The sequence below is a fragment of the Balaenoptera musculus genome, chromosome 7 (assembly GCF_009873245.2).
Source record: "Balaenoptera musculus isolate JJ_BM4_2016_0621 chromosome 7, mBalMus1.pri.v3, whole genome shotgun sequence".
NCBI lineage: Eukaryota > Metazoa > Chordata > Mammalia > Artiodactyla > Balaenopteridae > Balaenoptera > Balaenoptera musculus.
Window position 1 is genome coordinate 95007557 of NC_045791.1, and position 26180 is coordinate 95033736.

Below are 26180 nucleotides of genomic sequence, written 5' to 3' on the forward strand. Positions count from 1 at the left end.
CGGGAGAGGCAGACGTCGGGGGCGGAGTCCCCTACCTCCCTCCGGCGTGGTTGGTGCGTCCTGTGTGACGTCAGAAGCAGCCCGCCCCTGCCTGGATGGTGCGCCCTGAGTGACGTAAGGAGCAGAGGCCGGAGCTGTCCATCAGCACCAAAGGCCGCGGGCGGGCTCAGGGCATGGGGCCGCGGCTCTGGGGCAGCCCGAGCCCCTACTCCTGCTCCTTTCCCTTCCCCAGGCCCAGCCTAAGTGCCCGGACGTCGCGGGACTGGAGTGCCAGCCGGTGTTGGAGGCGGAGCGGCGTCGCCGCCGCGCAGGGACCGGTCCCTCCGGCCCAACAGCCCCCTTCCCCTCACCGCGGACTTTTACCGGACACCAGTCAGCTGGAGCCTCTGGCGCCCGGCAACCCCGGCCGGAGAGCCTCCTTCGCTCAGAAGCTCAGGTCGCCTCCAGCCCAGGTAGATCTTGGACAATCCCCGATTTAGCCGCCCACAGACCGGTCTCCTGGCTGCCTCCTCACCGGCAGCACGCTGCCCTCATCTCCCCCCAACCCAGTCCCCCTTTTAACTTCTTCATCCCAGCTCCCTCTAGCCAGGCACTTTTCCCCTCCTTTGTCTTTTGTCCCTTACTTCAGGGATGCTTCCAGAGCTGTGTGATGTGGGCACCACTCCTTTGTCCACTGTGTCCTTCCCTAGTTCTCCACTCCTATTCTCACCCTCATCCTGGTGGAGACCCAGGACTCCTCCTTGACCCCAACTTCCTCTCTGTCAGGCTGACGTGGGAGGGTGACTCCCTACTGTTCCCAGCACTATGCCGGGCACTGCGGCGACACTTCGGTTCCAGCTGCTGCCCCCCGAGCCAGATGATGCCTTCTGGGGTGCACCCTGCGAACAGCCCCTGGAGCGCAGGTACCAGGCACTGCCAGCCCTCGTCTGCATCATGTGCTGTCTGTTTGGAGTCGTCTACTGCTTCTTCGGTGAGACCCCATCTCATTCCTCACTCGGGCCCCCCACTGTTTCCTCAAGTTATTTTCCTGAGGCACCCCAAACCTTCTTTAGAACTTTACCACTACCATGAACTAGCTTTCGTTTCTCTTTTTTTCATCCCACACGTTTGTAGATAATTTAGACTCTAGATCCTAGAGAACACAGGGTTTTGAATTAGGCATGCTTGAATTTGAACCTGGTTCTGCACTTTACTAATTATGATGCCTTGGGCACATTAACCTTTCTAAGCCTCAGTTTTCTCATCTGAACAGTGGGAACAAAGATATTTGTCTCACACGGGGGGCGGGGGCGCTGTGAGAATTAGTAAGTACTCAATAAATAATAGCTATTGTGGTGAAGATGTGTTTAGGTCACTGTGCTAGGTAGGCATTGAAAACATTTAGGAGGGTGAGTTAACGTGGTCCCTTACCACAGGGCATATTGTCTGATGAAGAAGAGACTTCTGGAACATTCACATCTGTGATACATATTACAGGAAGCTAAATGATACATATTAGAGTCACACACATGGAGATGTGTGTACAAGTCAGCCTCCAGTAATTGGGGCTGCTGTGGATAGTTGTCCAGGATGCACAAGGGAGTTGAGTTGGAAAGGCAAGTGGGGGCTGAAATCCAGCCCATGCTCTACTTGCCAAACTCTAGACCTTGGCACAAGGCTGCTTTGCCTAGAGGAAGGCACAACTATTTCTAATTTGCACCAAGGTGCCAGATGGTCTAGTGGAGTAAGTGCCCAGTGACTCTACAGCAAGAGGTACCGAACTTCAGGTAAAGGAGAGCTTTATGGGCTGGGCATCCAAGGAACGCCTCCAGGCAGAGCATTATAGGTGGCTGGGTGAAGTGAAAAGGAGGCTTGGAGGTCTGAGTTCCAGGTTGAGCAGAAGTGGGGCAGGACTTGTGCTCGGCAGCCTTTACATCTCCCCCTCGAATGGCTGGATAGTAGGCAGGGATGGGAGCCAGATGGTCCCTCCACTTCCACCCCCAGACTCTGGACCAAACAACTGCAGAGTGGGCAGGGGGAAGAGCCCCTCTAAGGGTTCAGGACACATTCTGGGTCTCCAAGGAGTCTCTGTGACCTCGCCCCCTCCACTATTCCTACCCACTCCCTCTACAGTTGCTCAGTGCAGCCTGCCATTCCCTCTCCTGGGCTTCCCTGACGCCCTACCCTTCTTGGAGGCTCCCACTCTCGGGCTCTTGGACTCTTTGAGCCCTTGTGCATGCCCTACTCCTCTTTCTGACCCCAGAACCTCCTGGACTCCAATGCTTCCCCTCATTCTTAGAACGGACTCTCCTCTTTATGACCTTTCTCTTTGGCTCTCCCTGACCCTCTGACCCCCATCTCTGACTTCCATCTTCTCAGCTTTTCAGGATCTACAAGTCCCTCACACTTCCAGGTACCCTTAATGGGCCTAATGGCCCTATAACCTCCATTTTTCTGAAACACCACAGCCACTATTTCCCCCGATAATCCTCTCTGACCCCCTATGACTCCTTGTAAGCCCCAGTGACCCCTAACTACCCCCCAGCTATCTCATTACCTTCCATCCCTCTGACTCCCTCTATTACTCCTAACATAGGGGAATCCCTACGACCCCATCATCTGTTTGCCGCCACCATGATTTCAATGATTCCATTTCTCTGGCTTCAGTATTACCCTCGCTCAGAAACCATTTCATACTCTCAATGATTCCACATCCGTCAGTTCCCCTGACCTGAAAAGACCTCATCTTTCTGAACCCGTGTGACCTCACCTCTTGAGTTCTTTCTGACTTCCAAATGCCTCATCACCCTGAACAATCCCTCTCGAAAGAGCCCAGTGACTCTACTGCTGATCCACTTGTGACCTCAGGGGCCTCTCTCTCTGACCTCTATGATCCCAAAGACCCCAGTGACCCTATTACTGAGTCGCCCTTGACTCCAGTGATCCGTCGCTATCTCAGAAATCCAGCACTCATCTCAATGACTGCCGCTCTGTTTTCCCAGTGACTCCCGAGGACCTATTTCTCTGATCGTCCTTGACCCCAGTGGTCCCTTCACTGCCACCCTCAGGACCCCAATGACCCCCAATTCTCTGATCTTAGTGGCCTGCCTCTGGTTCCCCTGGGATTCCTTGTCCTTGACCCCTCTGACCTCCTACCTCCAGCCCAGTGACCTCGTTTTGGGCTCTCACTAGCCGCTGTTCCCTTCCAGGTTACCGCTGCTTCAAGGCAGTACTCTTCCTCACTGGGTTGCTGTTTGGCTCGGTGATCATCTTCCTGCTGTGCTACCGAGAGCGGGTGCTGGAGACGCAGCTGAGTGCCGGGGCGAGCGCAGGCATCGCGCTGGGCATCGGGCTGCTCTGCGGGCTGGTGGCCATGCTGGTGCGCAGCGTGGGCCTCTTCCTGGTAGGGCTGCTGCTCGGCTTACTGCTCGCCGCTGCCGCCCTACTGGGCTCCGCGCCCTACTACCAGCCAGGCTCTGTTTGGGGCCCCCTGGGGCTGCTGCTGGGGGGCGGCCTGCTCTGCGCCCTGCTCACGCTGCGCTGGCCCCGCCCGCTCACCACCCTGGCCACCGCCGTGACGGGTGCCGCGCTCATCGCCACGGCTGCCGACTACTTTGCCGAGCTGCTGCTGCTGGGGCGCTACGCGGTGGAGCGTCTGCGGGCCGCCCCCGTGCCCCCCCTCTGCTGGCGGAGCTGGGCCCTGCTGGCACTTTGGCCCCTGCTCAGCCTGTTGGGCGTTCTGGTGCAGTGGCGGGTGACCGCCGAGCGGGACTCCCACACGGAAGGTGAGGAGGCACAGGCCAGGGTGGCCGTGAGAGAAATGGGTGCTTGAGGTGGGGTGGGTCTGAGCGACGGTGGATGGGGGAAGGAGCTGTACACACCAGCAGCGGAAGGCCTCAGCTGAGTTAGAGAGCTGACCGGCTCCGGGTCTGGGAGCTTCAGTGCCCGGATGGGCACTTCAGTGCCACCATTCCTGCCACAACAACAGATGGAGCAGCGGCTCTGTGCCAGCCCATTCCAGGCACTGGGGATGCAACAGAGACAAAACAGAAAGGGCCCCTGCCCTGATGGGGTTGCATTCAGGGTGGGGGAGACAGACACTAGACACGCAAATTAACAAGATAATTCCCATTGTGTGGAGTGATATGAAAGAGACGTGCAGAGTGATGTGAAATACAGACAGGGTGGCCAAGGAAGGTCACTTGGAAGAGGTGACATTTAAGCAGAGACCTGAAGGATAAGGGGCCAGCCATGCAAAGAGCTCGGGAAGAGGGAATAGCAAGGGCGAAGGGAATGAGCTTGGCCTGTTGAGGAAGTCGGGCGGGAGTGGTGGGTGAGGGATGCCGATTGTGTGGGCACCGTGGGCCATGATGAGGACTCTGGATTTCATTAGATGGGTGGTGAGATGCCACTGGAGGTTTAAAGGAGGGAGGATATAGTCTAATTTAGCATTTGGGATGCTCATTCTGGCTGCTGAGTGTAGAAAGCATCAGGGAAGGCAGGCATAGAAGGGGAACCAGTGAGGAGGCAGCTTAGTTGTCCAGTCGAGAGATGATGATGGCTGGTCTAGGTGAGTCACCTATGGCTCCAGACTGGGAGAGGGGTAGCAGCTGGGAAGCAGGCACCTAGAGTCTAGGAAGCTTCCATAAAGACCTTTGGAAGAAAAGAACTGTGCGAAGTCCCATCTGGGAGGTGGGACACCAGGAAAGTAAAGGAGGAGAGGTTTCGGATGAGGGGAATCTGGGAGCCTGGAGCCCTCAGGTTAGAAGGGATGGGGAGGCTTGGGCGAGATGAGGCACGTGGGCCTCTGAGACCCTGCTCTGCCCACCCCTTCACAGTGGTCATCAGCCGGCAGCGCCGTCGTGTGCAGCTGATGAGGATTCGGCAGCAGGAAGAGCGCAAGGAGAAGCGGCGCAAGAAGAGACCCCCAAGGCCTCCCCCTAGAGGCCCCCGGGCTCCTCCAAGGCCTGGGCCCCCTGACCCTGCTTATCGGCGCAGGCCAGTGCCCATCAAACGCTTCAACGGAGACATCCTCTCCCCGGTGAGCACCCCGAGTGGGGAGAAGGGAGTGTTGTAGACTCTGTCCAAGGAGGACTGGGCCTTCCCCAGGGGCTGGTCACTGTCTAGAAGGCCTAGCGCTTGTCCACCCATCGTAACCCCTGTACTGGGAGCCTGATGGGTGGGGGAGAGGTGTCCTGAGAGCGAGTTTTAATGAGGTATAGTGCGGGGTAGCGTCTCAGTGCTGTGGACTCTGGTCTGTGGTGAGGTCCTAGGCTGACAGCAGATCATGATGCGTCTCAGGCTTGTGACAGTGCAGGCTGAGGATGTCTGCCTGGGTGGCTTTCAGGGAAGGGCTCTGCAGTGGCACTCTCACACCTGTGTTTACTCTCCCACAGAGCTACATCCAGAGCTTCCGGGACCGGCAGACAGGGAGCTCGCTGAGCTCCTTCATGGCCTCGCCCACAGATGCAGACTATGAGTACGGGTCCCGGGGACCGCTGACGGCCTGCTCTGGGCCCCCCATGCGGGTATAGCAGTCTCTCTGCTCCTGCCCGCCTACACTCATCGGTCACCAGCTCTGCCAGCTTGGGGAGGCCCGTTGGGCCATGACTCAGCCCACCTGGCCCTGTGGCCTTTGGCTGTCTCTCTCCCCACCCTGGAGAGGGATGGCCTGGCCGCCAGAAGGAAGGACCTATCTCAGGCTCGGCCTGGCCTGAGGGGAGAGCCTCCGCCCAAGCTCCCGAGGGGCTCCTGAGGGACGCGAGTGTGAGCCCCGCTGGGGTGTGCTCAGGGTTGTGAGTGTGTCGCCTGTGTGTGCGTGCGTGGAGGGGTGGGCTTGGAGAGGACACTGGGACCCCTGCCTTAGATTTCTGATTGGTAGGGCTTCTCCGAGGGTGGCCCTGCTTCCTCTCCCACTGCTGGGGTCCCATGGGCTACTCTCCTGCATGTCTAAGCGGAGGAGGTCTACCTTCCTCCCCTATCGCCTCCACCTCTCAGCCGGACTCATCTAAGACTTCTTGTCCTTGTCCATGGGGCAAACTGCAGCAGCCCTCACCCTGGTCCCCTGTCCTCTGCAAGCCACCAGCCTGAGGGCAGTGGCAGGGAATGGGGGTGGGCGGGTGCTGCTCTGGGCTGGGTTAGGGAAGGGGGCTGGGGGAGGGGCTTAAATGCACGGTGCATGTCTGGTGTCGGTCATGCCACCCTGGACACCTCATGCTTCTGTCTCCCCCCCACCCCACCCTGTTTGACATCTTTTATAAACGTGCCAAACTGTGAGGCTTCTGCCAGGAGTGGTGGTCTTTGGTGGCTGGCGCTTTCATGGGCCAAGATGGAAGCACTGCAGCCCTTGGTCCCCTGTGTCACTCACTACACAGGGGCTCCAGGCAAGTTCTGCCCTCCCACGTCACACAGAGAGCCAGGAAAGGGGCTGTACCACTTTTATTGTCTCCCAACACCTCTGGTTCCCCTCCCTCCCCACCCCTTCCCAGGGTAAGGGCATGCGCCTTCCAAGCTGTCCGAGGGCACCCGCCTGGCCTGGTTCGGTCCTCCTAGCTACCTGCGGAGGAATGACTGCGAGTGGGGCTGGGGAGACAGTGGGCACCACACTCCTCTCCCCTGGCAGAGCCTGGGCACCCACACAGGAAGAGCTGGGCCCTCACCCTCTGAACCACCCTTTCTAGGCCTCTGTCAGGGCTGTCTGTGGGGGCAGGAAAGTGAGGGTGGCCAGTCAGAGGTGGGGAAGGTAGGCACCTGAAGGGAACACAGGAGTTCAGGTGGAGAGGGGGGCACCTCCTAAGTGGAAGAGGAAAGAAATGGGACTAGCAGAAGCCCTCTGCTCAGGCGGAGTGCAGCTTGCTGAGATGGGCAGAAGCCAGCTGGGCAGAGAGCAGGAGAGGGTGAGGGACAGGCGGGGGGCACAGACCAGGGGCCGGTAGGTGGGAAGGAGAGGAACTTGGGTACAAATGGGGCATTCAGGAGAGACGAACATGGTCCAGAGGCAGGAGGGAGTAAGGAGAAGCTCGGACAGGAAGGGGTGTAGAAAGGGTGGAAACAGCTGCCCTGAACCGAGTGGTTCCTGTTGAGAACACAGGACTCCCTCCTCTCCTCAGCCCTGGCTGTGATCTCCCGCCTCCCCATTCTCCACCTCCAACACATCTCAGAACCAGCTCGCCGTCCCAAGTCTTGGAAAACCTGCAGGAGGTGTGTCTCAGCCCACCAGCTCCTAGGAGACCCTTGGCCAGCCGGCGTGCCTTTCTGACCTCTGCCCCGTCGGCTTTACTCACCCTCTACCATCAGCCGTGTGTGGGCGCTGTCCTGGCCGGCCTGGCAGCAGTAGGTGCCCTGGTCCTCAGGTCGCACGTCATGGATGACCAGGCTGTGGGTGTGGCCATGACTGCGCAGCTCGTACTTGTCTCCCGGGCACAGCGCGACCCCCTCCCGCAACCAGCACACTTGGCCCCCCGAGCGGGACACAGTCACCTCCAGCACCGCCCGGCGGCCGACCAGAACTGTCTTCTCGCGAGGGGGGCGGCGGCATATCTGGACAGGCAATGCTGGGGGTGGAGGACGAGGGCTTAGGTTAATAGGGACACACAGGGCCCCAGGAGGAGAGACGCATGTTCCCTCCCGCTGTGGCCTCCACTCCTGGTCTTAGACCTCTATGGCACCACCCCGTTTCTCTCTGCCCTCAACCCAAAGTCTCCTGCTCCCCAGGAAATACACTGCTCTCTGTGATCCGCCCCCGGAGAGCCCCGGGAGGAAGGGGTGGGGAAGGTAGGGTTCCTCGGACCAGCCACCAGCTTGCCAGTTCCAGGGAGAGACAGTATTCACTCCAGGTCGTCCATGCCCCAGTTGCTTACCCTCCACCTCTAGCTGAGCCACGGACTGGGCGGGTCCCGCCTGGAAGCGGACCTCACCAGAGTCCTCCGCGCGCAGCTCGCTCAGCACCAGAATGTGTTTCTTCCCTGGGGGTGAAGGGGGCGCTAGCGAGGCCGGAGCCGCCTCTGGGGAGGGTTCGGGGATGAGGGTGGGGCCAGAGTAGGTCCCCGGGTCGGTTCGGACGCGGTAAGTGTGCGCTGGGCGGGGCGGAATTGAGATGCCGAGGGGTAAGAGGGGAGGTCCAGGACCGAGGGCTCAGAGCTGGGGGCCAGGGAGAGATCGAGAGACTTCTCCTTGGGCCGTGGGGCGGGGCCCATTTGACCTGGAGGTGGGACTTATCCTGGTAGGGCGGGGCAGCGAGGGGCCAGAGCGGGTAGAAAGTCGGTCAGACCTTCCTGTCGGATGCGGACGCGGCCTCCGGGTCTCAGCGGGCGGCCTCCGAGCTCCCAGCTCCCGGTGGTCTCGACCTCCGACACGGTGCACTCGAACGTGGCTCCGTCGCCTTCGCGGGCGCTCACCGACCGAAGCTCCGAGAGGACAGACACCTTGCGCTCTGGGGCGGAGCCGGGGCCGTGAGGTGGGCGGAGCGGAGCGGAGGGGGCGGTACCATGCCCCCGCCCACGCCCCGCCCCCTCCTTAGATGCCCTAGAGCAGGACCCCGGGGCAAGTCTGGTCCGCAGCCGCCGCACCCACAGCTGTGCCCCGCCCGGGCAGCGCTCGGTACCCACCGCACACCACCAGGTGGACGGGCCCGGCTCGGGCCATCCCCACCACGCAGCTGTAGGTCCCGGAGTCCAAGGGACCGCAGCGTCGCAGCTGGAGAAGGCGGCGGGTGCCTAGGGCCTGGAGTCTGAGCCGAGGGCTGGGGGTGAGCGGCTGCCCGTCCTGGGGGCGGGAGTTGCAAAGGGTCGTGGTGAAAGGTCGTCTGGGCACAGACGGCCCCTGCCCTCCTCGTAGGCGGCCGCGCCCTCTGCTTATGCCAAGCGGTTTCGAGGCACGTTTATGCTGTGGAGCAGGGCCGTCCCGCGCCTTCCGGGACCTCGCCAGGAGTCTCATTGGGAAGTTGTCACCCTTTGGAGACCTTAGGGCTGAGAAGGGAGCCATGGGCGCGGGAAGCATAGAGTCATGTACTGCTCATACCAGCCATGCGTGTGGATTCTGGAATCAGGAAACCTGGATTCAAATATGGGCTCTACGTCTGCCCCTGGGCAATACTTCACCCCACTGCGCATCAGTCTCCTTATAGATAACATGGAGATAATAAGACCTGCCTCATAGGGCTGCTATAAGGTTTAGAGGATTAAATGTAAAGCAAATCTTAGCACAGTGCCAGGCGCATGGCTTAGTGAGTATTAGTTATTTCTGTTGGGGGTTGTTATTGCTGTTATGATGCCGAGGTGGGCTGGGCTGGGGCTGGGCTCTGACCTTCTCCCAGGTGACATCAGCCAAGGCCTGGGAAAGTTCACACTCGAAAGTAGCTGTGTCACCCTCGGTCACTTCTAGGTCCTGTGGCCCCCGCACAATGGTCACTGGGGCCTCTGGGAGTGGGAGAAGGCAGACACATTGGGCACAAGGGGTCACTGGTGGGCACATTTAGACAAGGTGATCAACAGAGGCCACCAGCGAGTGGGGGGCATGCTGGGACAAAGTGGTCCAAAGGGGATGCTGGTCAGTGGGGAACACAGCGGTATCAGAGGGGTCAACAGGGTAGGAATGGCCCGCTGGGGGTCGGTCACATTTAAGGTGGTCAGTGGGGGACATGCTGGGGCTAGAGGGGCATAGGGGAAACTGGAGCAGACATGCCAGTGGAATTACCCATAGGCAAGGGTGGTCAGTGGGGGCCACACTGGCTGGAATGGACAGGAGACACTGGCCAGTGGGGGACACCATGGGTTCACAGGAGCAATGGGGGGGACCCTAGAGCAGATGTGGTCAGTGGGGAACACACCAGGGCTGCAAGCAAAAATGGGGGACACTGAGGCAGAGTTGCCAATGGAGCCACCCTTTGGCATAGTAAGTGGATTGTTGGGACTTGGGTGGTGAGAGGGGCACACTCAGACAGGCAGAGGGGGCTGCAGCAGGCAGGCGTGGTCAGTGGGCTCACACTCAGAGTGGCCAGCAGGGCCGTGGTTAGGCAGACAGACACCACACCGGCACAAGCACCTCACAGCAGCACAGTCAGTGGTCCACTGGGACGGGGGGTTGGTGGAGACACACTCAGGCAGGGCAGTCACCGGGGCCATACATGGCCAAAGGGTCAGGGGAGTCAAACTCTGGCAGGGAGGTCAGTGAGGGCCACACTGGGACAGGGTCAGTGGGGACCACACGGGTAGTGGGATCAGTAGAATCACACCCAGAGCAGTCAGCAGGCAGGCAGCGGTTCCAGAGGCCGCACCTCTCACAGTGAGTCTGGCTGCACAGCGCAGGGCATCCACAGTGAAGGAGATGCAGCCCGAGTCGGCCAGGCCCAGGCCACTGAGTACCAGGCAGTGAGCGTGGCCCTCTGCGTGAATTTGGCACGTGGGCCCCGGCTGCAGCCGGACTCCACCCCGGGCCCACTCCCCGGTCACATCCTCCTGGGACAGCTCCAGCTGGAAGGTGGCGCTGCCCCCCTCGATGACGGTCACGTCCTCCAGAGGCCGCAGCACCCTTAGCTGCCTTGCTAGTGGGAGGAGATGGGGGAAGAGGGAGGACGAGGGCTCCAAATCTGGGCAGGGCTTTCGGCCCCCCCCCCCCCCCCCCCCCCCCCCCGCCACACACACACCTTGGCTCTGCCTGCACCACCCCTAACACCCACCCTCGTAAGGCCCTAGAGAACAAAGTTCAGAACCAGGGTGCAGGAAGAAGGGAGCAGAGCCATTCAGACTTGGGTGGAGAGAGGGGCTTACTAGGGTTAGGAGAGGAGATACATGAAGGGGGTGACGTGTGGTTAGCGGGGTGAGGAGTTTGGGTGAGGGGTGCTGTGACACTGGAGGAAGCACAGAATTTGAAGTCAGACACACCAGGACTGGACCCTGCCACATAGTTTGTGTGCTGTGTAACCTTTGGCAAATTGCTTGACCTCTCTGGGCCTCAGTTTCCCCAGCTATACAAGGTTAATAGCATTGAGACATGGGTTTATTGTGATTAAATGAATGAAGTAAACTAGAAGAGAATACACATCACCAACAACCATTTACCAAGCTCTCTGTGGGTATTTCTCATATTATCCCAATCAATGTTCCCAAAGACCCTTTTTAAAGAAAACTTGGCTCAGAGAAGTTAAGTAATTTGCATGAGGTCACACAGTTAATAGAGGGCTCCATCTTGGGGGTGTGGGTGCTATTTGCCAACCATCCCTGCTTCTCAGCTGGGCCCATGTATCCTGGGGCAGGTGACTGAAGGATAAACACGGCAAGTCTTTCTGGAGTATAATATTTACGTTTATAGCAAAGCCAACTTGGACATACGAAATGGAATGCAAAATCCACATGGACTTCTAAGGTAAATAGAAAACATTAGAAAAAGAAGAGTTTTGCTTTGGGCAGGCTGCTTCAGGTCACGCTCCTGGGGGTCAGCCAGGGCTGACTTGCCTTGTGGCGAGGGGCACTTTGGTGGGGGTCTGAGGGGCCCTGGGCCAGCCAGGAGAGACTGTGCCACAGGGCGGGCGATGTGTTAGGAGAGGACGGGGCACTCACGCTTCACGCTGAGCCTGGCCAGGGTGCGATCGTGGTGGCTCTCGCAGCCGTAGGTGCCCTGGTCGGCCAGTACAACGCCGTGGATGAAGAGGCGGTAGACGTGGCCATCCTGGGCCGTGGACAGGCGGGAGTCGGGTGGTAGGGGTGCCCCACCTCGCACCCAGCGCACGGCCCCTGCCGCACCCACTCGGCCTGTCTCTACTTCGAGGCACACGTCCTGGCCTTCCTCTGCCCGCACGTCCTGCAGCCGCCGCAGGAACAGCAGCTCCGTCTCTGGGGAGAAAGAGAGAGGGGGCCATGGAGCCTGGTGGGCTGACCCCTTGCTCTCTCTCAGGGATCTGTCCCCTGTTATGGCCGGGGCTGGGAGAATAGGTTCAGGAACAAGACTATTGTGTCTCCATCAGGACCAAACCTCGAACATGGAGCCGGGCACTTGTGGACGTGACCCCTGCTTGGGCAGTCACGGTCCCCGCGTCCTCGAGCTGGCAGCCTCGCACGGTCAGTATGCGGCTTGACCCATTCTGGGCCACCTCTAGCTGGGGCCCTGGGGTGACAATGGCCCCATTGTGCAGCCAAGTGACGTCGGCGTCTGGTGGGGAGACTTCACACCGGAACGTGGCATCATCACCCTCGTGCACAGTGAGTGGTGTCAGCTCCGAGCCCAGCTTCACCGGCGGTGGTTCTGGGGGGTGGGGTCGGGCAGTGAGGTGGGCTGGGTCTTTCCGCCTCTCTCCTCCTCATCCCCTCTTCATCCCCTCATCTCCAATAACAGGCCCTCATCCTCCAGTTATTGAACAGAACCTTCCTGAGGACCTACTGTGTGTCAGCCATGAGGTGTTTCAAAGGACAAGATGTCAACGCCCTGCTACTCCTAGCCACCTCCGCCCAATGCTGGCCTGGCACCCCCCTCTCTGACTCCCTAATAATAGTAGGTCATTTACTATGGACCCAATTTATCTCATTTAACTGTCACAACAGCCCTATAGGACAAGCACTATCCCTCCACTTTGGAGCTGGGGCTCAGAGAGTTTAAGCAAGTTGCCAGTGTCACACAACTACTGGGAAGCAGAATCCAGATTGGAACCTGGTGTGCGCAGTGCTGACTCCAGAGCCCTGCTTTTAACCACTGGTCTGTGCCCCTCCTATTATTTGAGGGTTCCTGGAAAAGGGAGCCCTGAGCCCTCATCCCAGGAATAGTCACGCATGCATTGGTTGGAGCCAGAGGCAGCGAGGTGGGGTCGGGGCGCGGGGGCCCAGAGTGGTTCGGGCGTGTGGCCCTTGGGGGGCCAGTGAGGGGTGCACTGTTACCTTCCACGCTGACGAGGAAGATGCGGCTGTCCTGGGGCGTGTCGCACAGGTACTCCCCGGCGTCCCTGCTCCGGGCCCCCTGCACCCGCAGCACCTGCCTCGCCCCGTCCTGCTCCAGCTGCACCCGCCCCTGGCTCGCCAGGCGCTCCCCGTCCTTGTACCAGCGCACAGGGCCCCCCGGCCGGGAGAGGTGCACCGCCAGCTCCAGGTCCCCACCTGGGGTGCTGCGAACCCTCGTCTGGGCTGCCTCGGGGTCCACCACCCGCACTGGGGGCTCTGTGGGCTCAGAGCCAGGGGTCACCGGGAGGGAGTGGCCCGTGGGCTGGGAGGAGGGCAGTGGGAGGCAAGACGGGGAAAGGGACCGAGAGCGGTGGGGCAGGGGGTGGGCCAGGTGTGCTAGAGAAGGGGGAGACTCATGGGTTTCGGGGTGCGACTCTCAGGCTTCCTGCCCGGGCTATACTCACCAGCCACTTGGACGGTGAAGCTGAGGCTGGGGGCCCCCGGGGCTGCCCCTGACTGGCAGGTGTAGAGGCCTGCGTGGACCGGGTCTGCAGCCCGGATGCAGAGGACACGGCGGGGGCCCTCGGCTCGGAGCTCCAGGCCCTCACCCTCCTGCACCGGCCTCCCGTTGTGGTTCCAGAAGACGAGGGCACCAGCCCGAGACAGTTCACAGCTCAGCACCAGCGGCTCCCCGGGGGCCACGCAGAGTGGGCTGGGGGCTGCCTCTGGGGCCAGGAACTGGACTGGGGGCTCTGGACAGAGAGGAGAGGTATCAGCTCGGTGATGCCCCCACCTCCCGCACCTTGGCTGGCCGGGAGCACCCACCAGCCAGGCTGACGTTGAAGGTGACGGCTTCATCACGGGTCTCACACACATACTCCCCGGCGTCCTCAGGCTGGGCGTGGGGCAGGGTCAGGGTGCGAGTGGGCCCCTTGGCACCCAGCTGCAGGGCATCTGATGCTTCCACCTCCAGCCCATCCTTGTACCAGCGCACCTGGGACCCAGCCGGGGCCACCTCGCAGCGCAGCTCCACGCGCCCTGGAGCCCCGAACTGCAGGTCCAGGGAGCGGGCCGCCGGATGCACAATCCTCTCTGGAGTGGCTGGTGGGTGGACAGAGAGAGGGGAGAGTGGGCTCGGCCAGCAGGCCTCTACCTGCCTCACCACTAGATTCTCAGCCCTTTGCAGTGCAGCTCTTGGGAACGGTGCCACCTACAATCTGTGGGCACTCACTGCGTGCCAGGTGTTGTGCTAAGCACACTGCAGCTCTTTTCTCAGCTACTCCTGACACTCCCTATTGTTGGCTTCACTTTATAGATGAGGACCTGAAGCCTCTTTATCGAGAACTGACTTGCTCTAGGTCACATGGGAAAAAAAGAGGTAGACCCACACTCACAGCCACATCTCTCTGACCCCAATGCACATCCCTCCCTACCCCACCCGCACTTCCTATCCCCTTTGCCTGCTCTGCCTCCGATCACCACCTGAAAAACCATCTATTTTCCTTATTTGCTGTCTGTCCACTCTCACGAGAAGGCAAGCTCCATAAAGACAGGTTTTCTCTCCTCGGTTCACTACTGTATCCCTCAGCATCCAGAACGGTGCTGAGCACATCAGTATTTGTTGAATAAGTGAATGAATGAGTGCTCCTGATTGCTGGGCTCTCTCCACCAGGTCTCTGGTCATTGTCCTGATATGATTTGGGCAAGTCAGGGCTCTCTAATGGCTGAGAATGAGGAGGCTTGGGGAGGGGGAAGGCTGGACAAGGGGAAAGCCACGTGCAGCAGTCAGGGACCCTGAAGGTGCAAGAACTGGGAGGGTTGGGTGTCTGTCCCTCAGCCTCCTGCCTCTTTTCCTCCCCAGGGTGTCCCACAGACTGCCCACCTGTGACGGTGACAGTGAAGAAGGCTGAGTCGTCTCCAGCGTCGCACACGAACTCGCCCCCGTCCTCGGGCTGGGCAGCAGGTAGCACCAGGCGGCGGCGGGGCCCATCACTCTCCAGCACCAGGGCCTCGCTCTCCTCCACCTCCAGCCCATCCTTGTACCAGCGCACGGGGGCGTCCTCCCGCGACAGCTCACACATCAGCACCACACACTCCAAGCTCACGGCGACCAAGGTCACCTCGTCCCGGGGGTATATGATGCGTACCGGGGGTTCTGCAGAGTGGGGACAACCACAGCCTGTCACAAACTCACCGTCAGCCTCCCTGGAGCCATCTGGCAGCATGAAGTCCCGGTCACCCACAATCATAAGAATAATAAGGATAATAATAGGTCCAAAATCTGTTCTCTGAAATCCCTGGGGCCAGAAGTGCTACAGAATCCACAATGCTTCCGGTTCCAGAAATGGTGCGTTTATCATATATCACCTACCGCCCTCAGCCCCCACTGTGGTCCCCCCCATAATCAATCACATTAACATTTCTGCAGTGTAACATATAGATAGATTCACCCTAAGCAGGCTAATTAAAAAGTACAAATAGCTTCACAGAGTTAAGTTCAGGTTTTACTGAAATGACTTTTAATACCAAACTTACAAAAAGCCTTTTGATTTTGAGGTTTTTTTTTTTTTTTGATTTCAGAATTGTGGATAAGGGATGGTGGATTTGTAATAGCAAGTACTTATATACAGCTTGCTAGAGTTCCAGGAACAGTCATAAGCACTTTACACACTCCTAGCAATCCTAAGGAGTAGGTATTATTTTGTTCCCATTTCCCAGATGAGGAAACTGAGGCATGGTGTGATTAAGCAACTTCCTTATGGTCACAGCTGGCTATACCTACTCGAGGGCAGGAGGAAGAACTACCATCTGATAAATGGAGGGTCAGACTCTGCAAGCAGTGGTAAGGACTCCAAGCCAAGGCTTGCTGGAAACTCAGTAATGAATTTTGCATCTGTGCATGAGTTGTCAACACCTAAGATTTCCCCAGGGATATTAAATGCTGTGTCTAGGAGTTCATCTGCAGCTGCTCTGGAGTGGTCAGTCTTTCACAGAAAGGAGCCATGTCCATATTGGTGGTGACCAGCGCACTGAGCCCGGGCCTGCCCATGCCTTCACGTACCTTGGAGGTCTCCCAGAATCAAGTCTCCAGGACACTTTCGTGTTCCTTTAGCATTTGGCCCCCTTGTGGCTGGGCTGGGGAACTGCCAGCTTCCTGGTCTAGGTCTTTGCAGAGGTGTGTACGGGCAGATGTGCCCACCAGTGCACACTCAGCCCTTGCCTCCGCCTCCTCCCTAACTGGGCTTATTCTAAGAGTCTACAAGATGCAGGCTGGTTCTCTGAGGCCCAGCAGCACCAGTAGATTGCAGAGTGCGGCTGCCTGAGTGGTGGGGGAGGTGATGGAGGCAGTGGAGTGAGAATGGGGTGCAGCCATGGGGCTGGGGTACCTGCACAGCTGGGGCCCTCAGCTTGGCATCAGACTTGATTCTCCTGGTCCACACAAGGTGTGTTGTGTGAGCTTCTTATGAAGAATCTGGTGTTTTGCGGGGAGGCCAGTTATGAGCTGGAATGTGTGTGTCTGCGGCCATTATGTCTGGCCAGGGGTTGGGGCGGGAGAGGTTGAAGGGATTCACTACGGGACAGAATATGTGCAGAAAGGCCTTTTCGGCTTTGTGACTTGTGTGCTTCAGGCTGCACTATTTGGGGTGCAGGGAGTCGGGGGGCCCTAAGTAGCTCAAGCCTAGGCTGAAGCATTGTTCCTAGGGCAGGGCAGGGTAACCAGATGATGCCAGCATCAGGATGGTCGCTCCAGTGCAGCCAGTGGGTTCTTCTGTGCCACCCAGAGCTGCCTAGGTCCCACACTCCCCATCCCCCCCGCACACACACTGGGATTGGCGCTGTGGGCTGCAGTCCCAAAGTTTCTGGCACTGAACCGTCACTTCCATAGTCATCCTGTGCTTTCCCGATTTGAACATTCTCTCCCCACCTTCAGCCCAAACCCTGACCCCCACTTAGCTAACTCAGCCGCTGCTCCAAACGGCCATTTTGAAGGCACTTCCTGCCTGCCAACCAGGTCAGCAGCCCCCAGCTTCGGACACCCACTGCACCCTATCACGACACCCGGCAACCCTCACTCTGAGACCCTCTAATATGTCCGGCTCTCCTGCCAGTCTGGGCACTCCCGGAGGGACGTGCGCATGTGTGTCTGTGAGCTGCTCAGTGTCCGGAGCCCACCCCGGGGCTGGCTCCTGCGGGTGGCATGGCGACCGACTTTCCCCGAGGCCCTCCCTGATCTCCAGCTCTGCTCTCTTGAGCCCTCATCCCTCACAGCACTTGTCACGAGGTGTCACTGTACATTTATTTGCGTGTTTATTGGTTAAACACAGGGGTCGCAAACTCAAATGCCCACGGGGGCCAGGTAAGGTAAGGTCAGTGGCTGAAGTGGTCTGGGGGGAGCAAAAAGGAACAGCGGGCAGGGTGGGACAGAGGAATGTGGGCCCCGTGTTACAGGGGCAGCTGCTACTCAGCGCCAGCTGTTCGTCGCCAAGGGGGGAAGCGGGACCAGAGGCGCCGGGTCTTCGGCTTTTTCAAGAGGACGCATAGCTCCGGGTTGTTATTTGAACTGTCCTGACTTTGGTAAGACTCTGCAGGCCAAACAAAACATATCTGTGGGCTGTATGGGGCCCTAGGGACTGCCCGTTTGCGACCCCTGGTTAACGGCTGCCTCCCCAGCTCTCTGGCAGCTGGGAGCAGGGACCACGTCTGCAATACGCACCAGTGACCTGCAGCACCTGGCCCAGTGCCTGACACATAGAAAGTGCTCAGTAAATGAGACGGTGAAGGATAGCTATTCCTGGCCTTGGGCGCCGGGGAAGAGCCTGCTTATCGAACACGGACCCTGGGGTCTTCCGGGCAGGGCCCCCCGGTCCATGCACCTGCAGCCCCCCCTCCCCCCTCCCCCACACGCTAGCTAGGGGCTATGTGGCCAGCTCCCCCAAGGGCTCAGGACTGTCCTCTGGTGACCGCGGGCAGCTGGGGTGGGCCCACACCTGTGACAGTGACGGTGAAAGAGGCAGACTCGTCATCGATTTCACACAAGTACTCGCCCGAGTCCTCCAGCTGGACGGCGGGCAGCACCAGGCGGCGGACGGTGTCCTCCTTCTGCAGGAGCAGCGCGGGGCTCTCCACCACCTCTTCGCCATCCTTGGTCCAGCGCACCTCGGCCCAGGGCCGGCATAGCTCGCAGGTCAGCACCACGCGCTCCAGGCGCACGGCTGCCACGTACACCTTGCCGCTGGGGTACACGATCCACGAGGAGACATCTGGAGGACAGGGACAGCTGTGGCCGGGCGTCAGGGGCTGGGGCCGAGGTGCCTGGCTGCCCCACCTGAGCCACGCCTGTTCCCGACTCCTGCAAGGTGGGCTGTGTGTTGAAGAAGAGGGTCTTCCCTCGGACCATGGCTCACAGCTGCTCGGACAGTCACTCACGGCTGGGGCACGGTGGCACAGCAGGGACTGTGGTGTCAGCCTCGGCTGTAGAAACTCCCTACATTCTCTGGGTTGGGACAGGGACAATACGAAGGGTGGGACTGGGGAGAGGAGGGCTGGGTGCCCAGATGGAGCTGGGGTCTCCTGCAGGCCTCAGACCTTCTGACCCCTCTAGTGCCTGGGCCCATCCACCCTAGACCCTGCCCTGTGGTAGCACTGCCACCCCTAAAGCTCCCCTTGGAGGATCTTCAGAACAGAGAAGGCAGGCTTTCCTTTGACTGATGTAGCTGTGACTGGTGTGTTTATGACAATGCATTTTCTGCGGGTGACTGAACCTCAGGGTGCAGAGCATGGGTTGGGGAGAAAGCTAGGGGAAGGGAAGCAGGGGCTGGGAACAGTGGCCCAGGAGTGTAGCAGCTGCCCAGGCAGGGGCAGGGCACACCGTCCCCCTCCTGTGGACTGCCTGGAACCCCACCTGTGATGGTCACGGTGAAGTAGGCGCGCTCGTCCCCAGCGACGCACTGGAACTCGCCCCCATCTGGAGGCTGGGCGGCGGGCAGCACCAGGCGGTGATGGGGCCCCTCGTTCTCCAGCACCACGAAGTCGCTCTCTTCCACCTCCTGCCCGTCCTTGTACCAGTGCACGGGGGCGTCCTCCCGGTCCACCTCACAGGTCAGCATGACGCACTCGGAGGTTATGGCGTGCACAAACACGTGCTCCCGGGGATCCAGGATGTGCACGGGGGGGTCTGGGGGGAGCAGAGATGGGGTCACACAGACACCCAAAAACAGGAGACATGAGTGCACACTGGCTGCTTGGCTGGGGTGGGGTGCTCTGGGGCAATGACACGGACTACTGAGGGCGTGGCGGGTGCGGTGTGACAGATCACATGGCACTGGAGTGCTCTGTGAGTTCCCAGAGGATCAGAGGGGGTTGGCTGGGGACACAGAGGGCTTCGTCTAGGCTGAGAGGAGGTCACTGTCGCAGGTCCCATCAGGGCCGTGCTTGCTGCTGCTTTTTCAAGGAGGCCCCCGGAGAGCTGATCGCAGGACGGGGAAGAGGTGGGAACAATTTAGTGGTGATACCGTGGGGCAGCGCTCCCTACAGGTAGTGAGTTCCCTGTCACTGGGTACATTCAGGCAGGGGCCAGAAGACCTTCTGGCAATGGGGCCACTCAAAGTGAGAAGATGGAGCTGGATCAGTGGTTCCTGAGTTGTTCTCCCAGAGTGGCTCTCCAGGCTCTGTCCTGGATATTCTGGCTCTGGAGGCCTGGGGGAGCCTATGCACTTATGGTTTCCAGGGTGGTTCTGAAGCAGCCAGACGTGTACTGGCTTCTGAGAGCCTCTGGACCACTGCACCTAAAACTCCCTTTTGACCCTGGCCGCCTGGGGCAGTGGGATAAGCAGTCCTGGGTGTGAACCCACCTAGGGTATTTGCTGCTGTGTGATCGTGAGCAAGTTGCATAACCTCTCTAAACCTCAGTTGCTTCATCTGTGAATGGAGATATACTGCCCCTCACGTAGTTGTGAACACTGAATGCAAGTGTACATTTGAAGTATCCAGCATAGGAACTGGCTAGTAGGTGCCTAACAAATGTTAGCTCCCACCTCCCTTCCCTTAATTGAATTGAGGCCCCCCCCACTTTCCCGCCAGCCAAGGGTACATGGGGGCCAAGTGTGCTGGAGGGTGGTGCATGGGCAGTGTGATCTGCAAACATGTCCCCTTGCCCCCTAGGGCCCCTCGGAAGGGACCCCCAAGCAGGCAGACCAGGGGGGCAGGGTTCGCACAGCCCCCAGGGTCAGCCTCAGCTGGGGGGAGCCCAGGCCGCCACGGTCCCTGACCTTGGACGGAGACGCTGAAGAAGGCTGAGACCCCTTCCGTTCTGCACTCAAACTCGCCACTGTCCTGGACCTGGGCCTCAGGCATGATCAGGCGGTGTTTGCGCCCATCCATCTTCACCACCAGCGACTCGCTCTCCTCCACCTTCTGCCCGTCCTTGTACCAGCTCGCTGGGAAGTCCACCCGGGAGAGCTCACAGGTCAGTACCACCCGCTCCGAGGTCGTGAAGGTCAACGACACCTTGTCCTGGGGGCTCAGGATGTGCACCGGGCTCTCTGCTTGGGAAGAGGTGTGGTCACGTGCGGCACCCTAGTTGTGCTCTGCTACCCCAATAAACACCCCACTCCAGGGTATGTGCTCAGGGTAGGGGGGTGGGCACATCAGGCTGGATGATTGCCATCGATGCATTTGTTGGTTTAAAAAATTAGTTTTGGGCTGGGACTTCCCTGGTGGTCCAATGGTTAAGACTCCATGCTCCCAATGCAGGGGGCACGGGTTCAGTCCCTGGTCGGGGAACTAAAATCCCACATGCCGCATGGTGCGGCCAAAAAAAAAAAAAAAAGTTTTAGGCTTACACACCAACTCTTAAGAGCAGTGGTTTTAGTGTGCATAAGAATTCCCAGGGAGCCTGCTGAAAATGCAGATTCTTAGGCCCCTCCCCCCAAGCGTGCAGGGGCCCGGGAATCTGCATTATAAACCAGCCTCCAGATGACTCTGATGTTGGTGAACCTGGGTTGCATTTTAGAAACGCTGCTCTGGTTGCTGGTTATTTCTCACTTTGTCCTCTTCCTGGGATGCTGGCAGCTAACCACCTCAAGGCCCTGCACTTGGGTACTGAGGAACTCCTTGACTGGCCATACAAACTCCAGCAATGGTGCAATGGCAAATGCCAGCATGTTCCCTGAACTATCAAACCCCTACCAAGATCTGTCGTCCTCGGGGAGGCCTCATTCCCTCTCCTTCCCTCTTTCCCCAGGTGGCAGAGTGTGATTCTGAAGCCAGACCGCCTGGGTTCATAATCCAGCACCAGCACTCATTAGCTTTGTGACTTTGGGCAAGTCACTGAACCTCTCTGTGCCTCAGTTTCCCCATTTGTAAAATGGGATGATGAAAGAACCCATCCTGTAGGGCTATTGAGAGGACTGTGCTAATTAATATATACAAAGCGATTTAGGATTGTGCCTGGCACACAGAAAGTTGCTCCGATAGCGGTAGTCATTACACGATAGGGCAGGAAGCAGTCAGGGACTAGGAGCCAAGGTCTGTGTCTCTGAGATGAGAAACATGACAGAATTCTGCAAACCACAAAGTGCCCCAGAGAATTTGGATATGATGCTGGTGAAGATAACTAGGGGTCCCCTATACGTTGTGCATGAGTTGAAACTGAACTCCTGGATCCCTGAGCCCTCCATCTGAGCTCACCGTGGATGCTCCTTACCCTCTTGGCCCAGATGTGAGAAGCAGCAATAGCATCGGCCTCATTTTGCTAATGGGACTTCTGTGTCTTGACCCTATCTGCCCACCCTGGTCCCCACCTGCACGAACCTTGGATGGTGAGGGCAGCAGAGTCCTGCACACCTGGGCAGCTGAAGCCAACCAGGGCCCCGCTGTCCTGGTGCTTGACAGCTTGCAGGATGAGTCTGTGCTGCAGGCCCTTCTGCTCCACCCGGTACCGCAGGGCCCCAGGCTCCACCTGGCCCTCTGGCTCATTACTCTTGAGCTCTTCCCCATTAAGGAACCAGGTGCCCTGGATGATGGTGGAGAGATCGAGGGAGAACACAGCATCTTCCCCGTCATACACCTGCACGTCGTCCAGACCGGCCACCAGGCGTGCTGTGGGCACTGAGATGGGACAGAGTTCGTCCATCAGAACCAGGGGCATGGCAGAGGGCAGAGACTGGCAGGTAGAAGGCATATAACAGGGACTGAGGGCCAGGGAAGGGAGGAAGGTGATGGGGAGGGTGTGACTTGGGGTACAGCGGTTGACAGCCTGGGCTGGCAGGACCGACTCACCGAGGTGAGCAGACCCATGGAACACGACATGGGAGCTGCGGCCGTGTTCGCTGACGGTGCAGACGCGGAAGCGGTAATCGCCCTCGGAGGGCACACAGTCTCCCGGCACCTCCACGGCCCCAGCTTTCTCAATGCTGAAGCACTGGATCCAGTCTTCTGAGCCTACCTCCTGCCGTTCCAGCCGGTAGATGAAGGGGGTCTCGGGAGCTGGCTCGGGAGGCTTCCAGGTCAGCAGGACCGTGTTCCTGTGGCCCTTGAACATTTCTGCCAACACTGGGGGTCCCGGGGGATTGTGCTTGACGCCTGAGACAAAGGCAGGGTTTGCGTCCGAGCCCTGCTCCAGCCTCCCACAGCCCTCTGACCTGAAGTCCACTTTGCCAACCCAGACTGTGGCATCTGATCACCCTCCAGCCCTGACCCTCCTGTCCAGCCCTTGAGGAGGCTGCCTAGGGGTTTGCAGGCCCTCACATTTGACTCTGAGCAGAGTGGTGGTACGGGAGTTGCCCAGGCTGAAGGTGACCTCGCCAGCATCTTCTCGGGTGACGCCTGGAAGGACCAGGGCATGCATGTGGCCGGAGCTGCTCTGGCAGGTGGCTGGCAGGTCCTCCCCATCTCGACTCCAGCGCCCTTCCACCCCAGCCTCGCGGGTCTCCACCAGCAGCACCGCATTCTCTCCCTCAAAAACATCGAGCTTCCGGGGCAGCCGCTTCAGGATGGGCCCTGAGACACGGATGGGAGTCCGTCAGCCCGGTGGGTCTGGGCATCTGCCTGCCTCGGTCTCGGCCTCCTCCCACTGGCCAGCCAACCTTTGACCGTCACGTTGGCCACGGTGCGCACCCGGCCGCGCATCTCGCACAGGTAAACTCCGTCGTCATCTGCCTTCAGCCTGTGGATGATGAGGCGCCGGACCGTGCCCTCCTCGATCTGCTCGTACTTGCGGCAGGGCAACAGCCGCTGGTCCTCGCGGAACCAGGCCGTGGGAATGCGGGAGTTGGGGACTTTACACTCCAGCACCACAATCCCATGCTCCCGGCCCTCCACGTCCTGCAGGGCCCTCGTGAAGCGGAGGCGAGGCTCTGTGAAGAAGGGAGAGACCAGAGAAGGCTCTGGAGAGGGCCCGACCAGGAGGAAGACTCTCCTCCCATCATCTACTGCCTAAACCCACATTAGCTCCAGCCATTTGCTCTTCTCCCAGAGCCAGCAGGCATTGTGGAATCAGAGAAACCCCCAGAAGGGAAGTCAGGCGACCCATATTCTCATCTGACCCTGACACTCGCTAGCCACATCACCTTGACCAAGGCTGTTTTCATGATCCTGGGTCTCAGTTTCTTTACTCGTAATGTGGAGAAAGGGATGGAAGGGCTTGGACCACATCAGTGATTTTCAAATTGTTCCCTGGGGCCCTTCACAGGCACCACACACAATTCTGCAAAGGTTTGAGTTGAATTTCATTTTGAAAGTACTTGAACCACTTTCAAAACTGCATTTTACAGAAAGAAAGCACGATGATGGAAACAGCCAGTGGGTTCACTTGGGCTGCTGGGGAAGCACGTCTGTCTTGTCATGCGGCTCTGGGAAGGAAGCTCTGCCATCATGTTGGGCTTTTCTCTCCTCAGGGGGTTAGAGTTCAGCCCTGCCCGGCCAGTCTGTACACATCAAACTGTACCCAAGAGGCCACCACTGTGGCACAGGTGCCACATGCTTGACTGCGTGCCAGGCAGGGCTCAGGAGATTTGCCAACTTTTTTTCCTCTGAGGGAAAAAGTTGGGTAATAACTAGTGAAGGTATAATGTCATGAGTTGTGATGAACTCCTATTATGGAGAGCTTTAACTTCCAGTGTGAGTTTGGGGTGTTTTCCCTCCCTGAATTTTCTATTTATGAGCAATGTAAGCATTTATTAAATACTGTTGGGGACTCAACTTTGATATATAAATTTCCTCTCCTTCACCTTCTTCTTCTTGCAAACCTGAGAGCAGTCTAATGAAAGAATGGTCAAAAATTGCGGGGCATTTTTTCTCTCCCTCAAGTTTTCTCCCTTTGGTGCGAATCAGGAGTTTCTCAATGTGACACCTGCAGCTAGGCCTTCCCCATAGGGCTCACAGACTAGACCCAGTTATGTATGGTTAAAATGTGTATATTCAATTAAATAGACCCCTTGTTCTCACTGATTGACTTTATAAGTACATGTTATAAATTTGGATTTAGAAGTTTACACCCACAGAATGATCCTTTTATCTGTCTTATATATTGGGGCCCCAGATGGGATTTCCATCCGGGGACAGGTTGGTGAAATAACAAAGAGGTTGAAAAACAATGAACTACAGGAGTTGTAGGTCCCTCTGGGTCTGTACATGAATCATTCCTTAAAGCCCTTTATCTAAGAGTGGTTTTCCAACATCTGCCTCAGAATCATTTGGGAAGCTTGCTAAGAAGTTCCTGGAGTAGGTACCCTGCAGACCTACTAAATCCGAATCCCTGGGGTATGGGAGGTGGGCGGGAAATGGCATTTTAATACTCAGCCTCCCTTACCCCCCACCGTCTTCTGGGCACTGAGTGGGACTGGAGTTAGGAGAGTCTGGGAGGGCGCTGGAGGCCCCTCCCCAGGGCCCCGGCCGCCCGGGGGCGCCGCGGTACCTTTGACATGCAGCTGCACGGCACTGAGCGTCTGGCCCGCCGAGTTGCGCGCGGCACACACGTAGAGCCCGCGATCCTTGGCCTGGCAGTAGAGCACCTTGAGCACGAAGCCGCCGTCGCGGTCGCGGTACATGAGGCGGCGGCGGTCAGGGAGCAGCGGGTGGCCCTCCCAGAGCCATTCGATCTCCGGCTCGGGCTTGCCCATCACGTAGCAGCGGAACTTGGCGTGCTTGCCCTCGTTCACCCAGAAGGTCTTGGGCGCGCACTTGAGCGGCTCCACCACGGGGTTGGGGGCCTCGTCCGGGTCCTCGGGCGGGCTCTCGGGGGGCTGCTGCACCTGCAGCAGCGCGCCGGCCCGCGCGTGGCCGTGCGCGTTGCGGGCGTGGCACACGTAGACGCCGGAGTCGGGCAGCCGCGCCGCCAGGATGCGCAGCGCCAGGCTCGCGCCCGGGCGGCCCTCCGCGCGGCCAGGTTCGAGGGAGAAGTGGCTACTGTCCCACACTTCGTCCAGCGCCATCCCGTCCTTCTCCCAGTACAGCGTTGGCGCGGGGAGGCCCCCCACCTGGCACTCCAGCACCACCTCCGCCCCCCGCAGCACCCACTGGGACCGGGGCCCCGTCAGGAACACCGGGGCGCCCTCCCCGGCCCCGGGCGGCGGCCGCGGGCGTTCGGCAGGCTGGGGCTCGCGCTCGGGGGCCGGCGGCTCCAGCACGGTGACGGCGGCCGCCGCGTAGGCCTCCCCGGCCGCATTGCGGGCGCGGCACACGTAGACCCCCGCGTCGGTGGGCAGCGCGCCGCTCAGCAGCAGGCCGTGCTCGGCGCCGTCCGCCGGGAAGCTCAGGCGCTCCGAGGCCGCCAGCTGCTGCCCGCCCTTCTCCCACACGACAATGGGCGGAGGCTCCCCCAGCACCACGCACTTGAGCTCGGCCTCGGCGCCACTTACCACCCGCACGGGCCGCGGGAAGCGCAGGAAGCACGGGGGGCTCCCCTGGTCCCCCGAGCCTGCCTTCATCGCGGCGGCGCGGGGGAAGGCCGGGAGCGGCGGCGGGAGCCCGGGAGGCGGGGCGCGTCTGGGCACCGGGCGCCGGGACCCGCGGGGCTTTCCCCTGGCCGCCCGCTCCCGGTTCGCCTCCTTACCCTCGGCCCGGAGCTGCGGCTCTGGCGGCGGCGATTCCCGGGTCGGGGCCCAGGGCTCAGGGGGCAGTCCTTCCTGTTTGCCTCCCCAGCGAGGGGCCCCGCAGCCTCCCCTGCCTGCGGCCTGGCTTCCTGCTCCGGAGAGCCAGCCTTCCCAGCCCCCTCCCACAGCCAGGGCCTCTTTCCCCTCCTCCCTCCCACCTCCAGCCGCCAGGTCCCCAGCCGCCCGCCAGGCTTGGGCCTGAGTGGCAGAGGCGCCTGCAGCTGCCAATCCCCAAAATATTCTCTGA

General features: G+C 59.5%; 2 protein-coding genes across 4 annotated transcripts; one reads left to right on the forward strand and one right to left on the reverse strand.

Annotated features, from left to right (window-relative positions):
• Positions 1–11: 11 nt before the first annotated feature.
• Positions 12–6255, forward strand: TMEM198 (transmembrane protein 198). Its single transcript, XM_036857265.1, has 6 exons — positions 12–114; positions 233–452; positions 766–970; positions 3189–3764; positions 4818–5020; positions 5376–6255. The coding sequence occupies exons 3-6, from the start codon at positions 805–807 to the stop codon at positions 5511–5513; spliced, it is 1083 nt and encodes a 360-aa protein (XP_036713160.1). The 5' UTR covers positions 12–114; positions 233–452; positions 766–804; the 3' UTR covers positions 5514–6255.
• Positions 6256–6400: 145 nt separating this feature from the next.
• Positions 6401–26039, reverse strand: OBSL1 (obscurin like cytoskeletal adaptor 1). 3 transcript variants are annotated; one of them, XM_036857260.1, is made up of 21 exons: positions 24757–26039; positions 22928–23197; positions 22590–22841; positions 22122–22424; positions 21654–21950; positions 20111–20383; positions 18745–19017; positions 17831–18103; positions 14725–14997; positions 13668–13943; positions 13307–13594; positions 12843–13118; positions 11947–12216; positions 11535–11807; positions 10253–10519; positions 9283–9395; positions 8586–8742; positions 8249–8410; positions 7839–7943; positions 7263–7532; positions 6401–6771 (listed from the first exon to the last, which is right to left on the reverse strand). In XM_036857260.1, exons 1-21 carry the CDS (start codon positions 25766–25768, stop codon positions 6749–6751), a joined length of 5706 nt encoding a protein of 1901 aa, XP_036713155.1. In that variant the 5' UTR covers positions 25769–26039; the 3' UTR covers positions 6401–6748. The 3 variants fall into 3 exon arrangements, with proteins under 3 accessions (XP_036713155.1, XP_036713156.1, XP_036713157.1); XM_036857261.1 differs by having other exon boundaries at positions 6452–6535; positions 24757–26038; XM_036857262.1 differs by lacking the exons at positions 6401–6771; positions 7263–7532; positions 7839–7943; ... (8 more) ...; positions 13668–13943; positions 14725–14997 and adding an exon at positions 17132–17425 and having other exon boundaries at positions 24757–26038.
• Between the last annotated feature and the right edge of the window lie 141 nt (positions 26040–26180).

Bases quoted from the DNA above. Each gene is read 5' to 3' on its own strand.
- TMEM198 (XM_036857265.1), top strand. From the start codon at position 805: ATGCCGGGCACTGCGGCGACACTTCGGTTCCAGCTGCTGCCCCCCGAG. The intron at 3,765-4,817 runs GTGAGGAGGCAC...ACCCCTTCACAG, and splicing joins GCGGGACTCCCACACGGAAG to TGGTCATCAGCCGGCAGCGC. The intron at 5,021-5,375 runs GTGAGCACCCCG...ACTCTCCCACAG, and splicing joins ACGGAGACATCCTCTCCCCG to AGCTACATCCAGAGCTTCCG.
- OBSL1 (XM_036857260.1), bottom strand. From the start codon at position 25,768: ATGAAGGCAGGCTCGGGGGACCAGGGGAGCCCCCCGTGCTTCCTGCGC. The intron at 18,104-18,744 runs GTGGGGTTCCAG...CCTGTCCTCCAG, and splicing joins CTTCACCGTGACCATCACAG to ATGTCTCCTCGTGGATCGTG. The intron at 13,595-13,667 runs GTGGGTGCTCCC...CTCTCTGTCCAG, and splicing joins CTTCAACGTCAGCCTGGCTG to AGCCCCCAGTCCAGTTCCTG.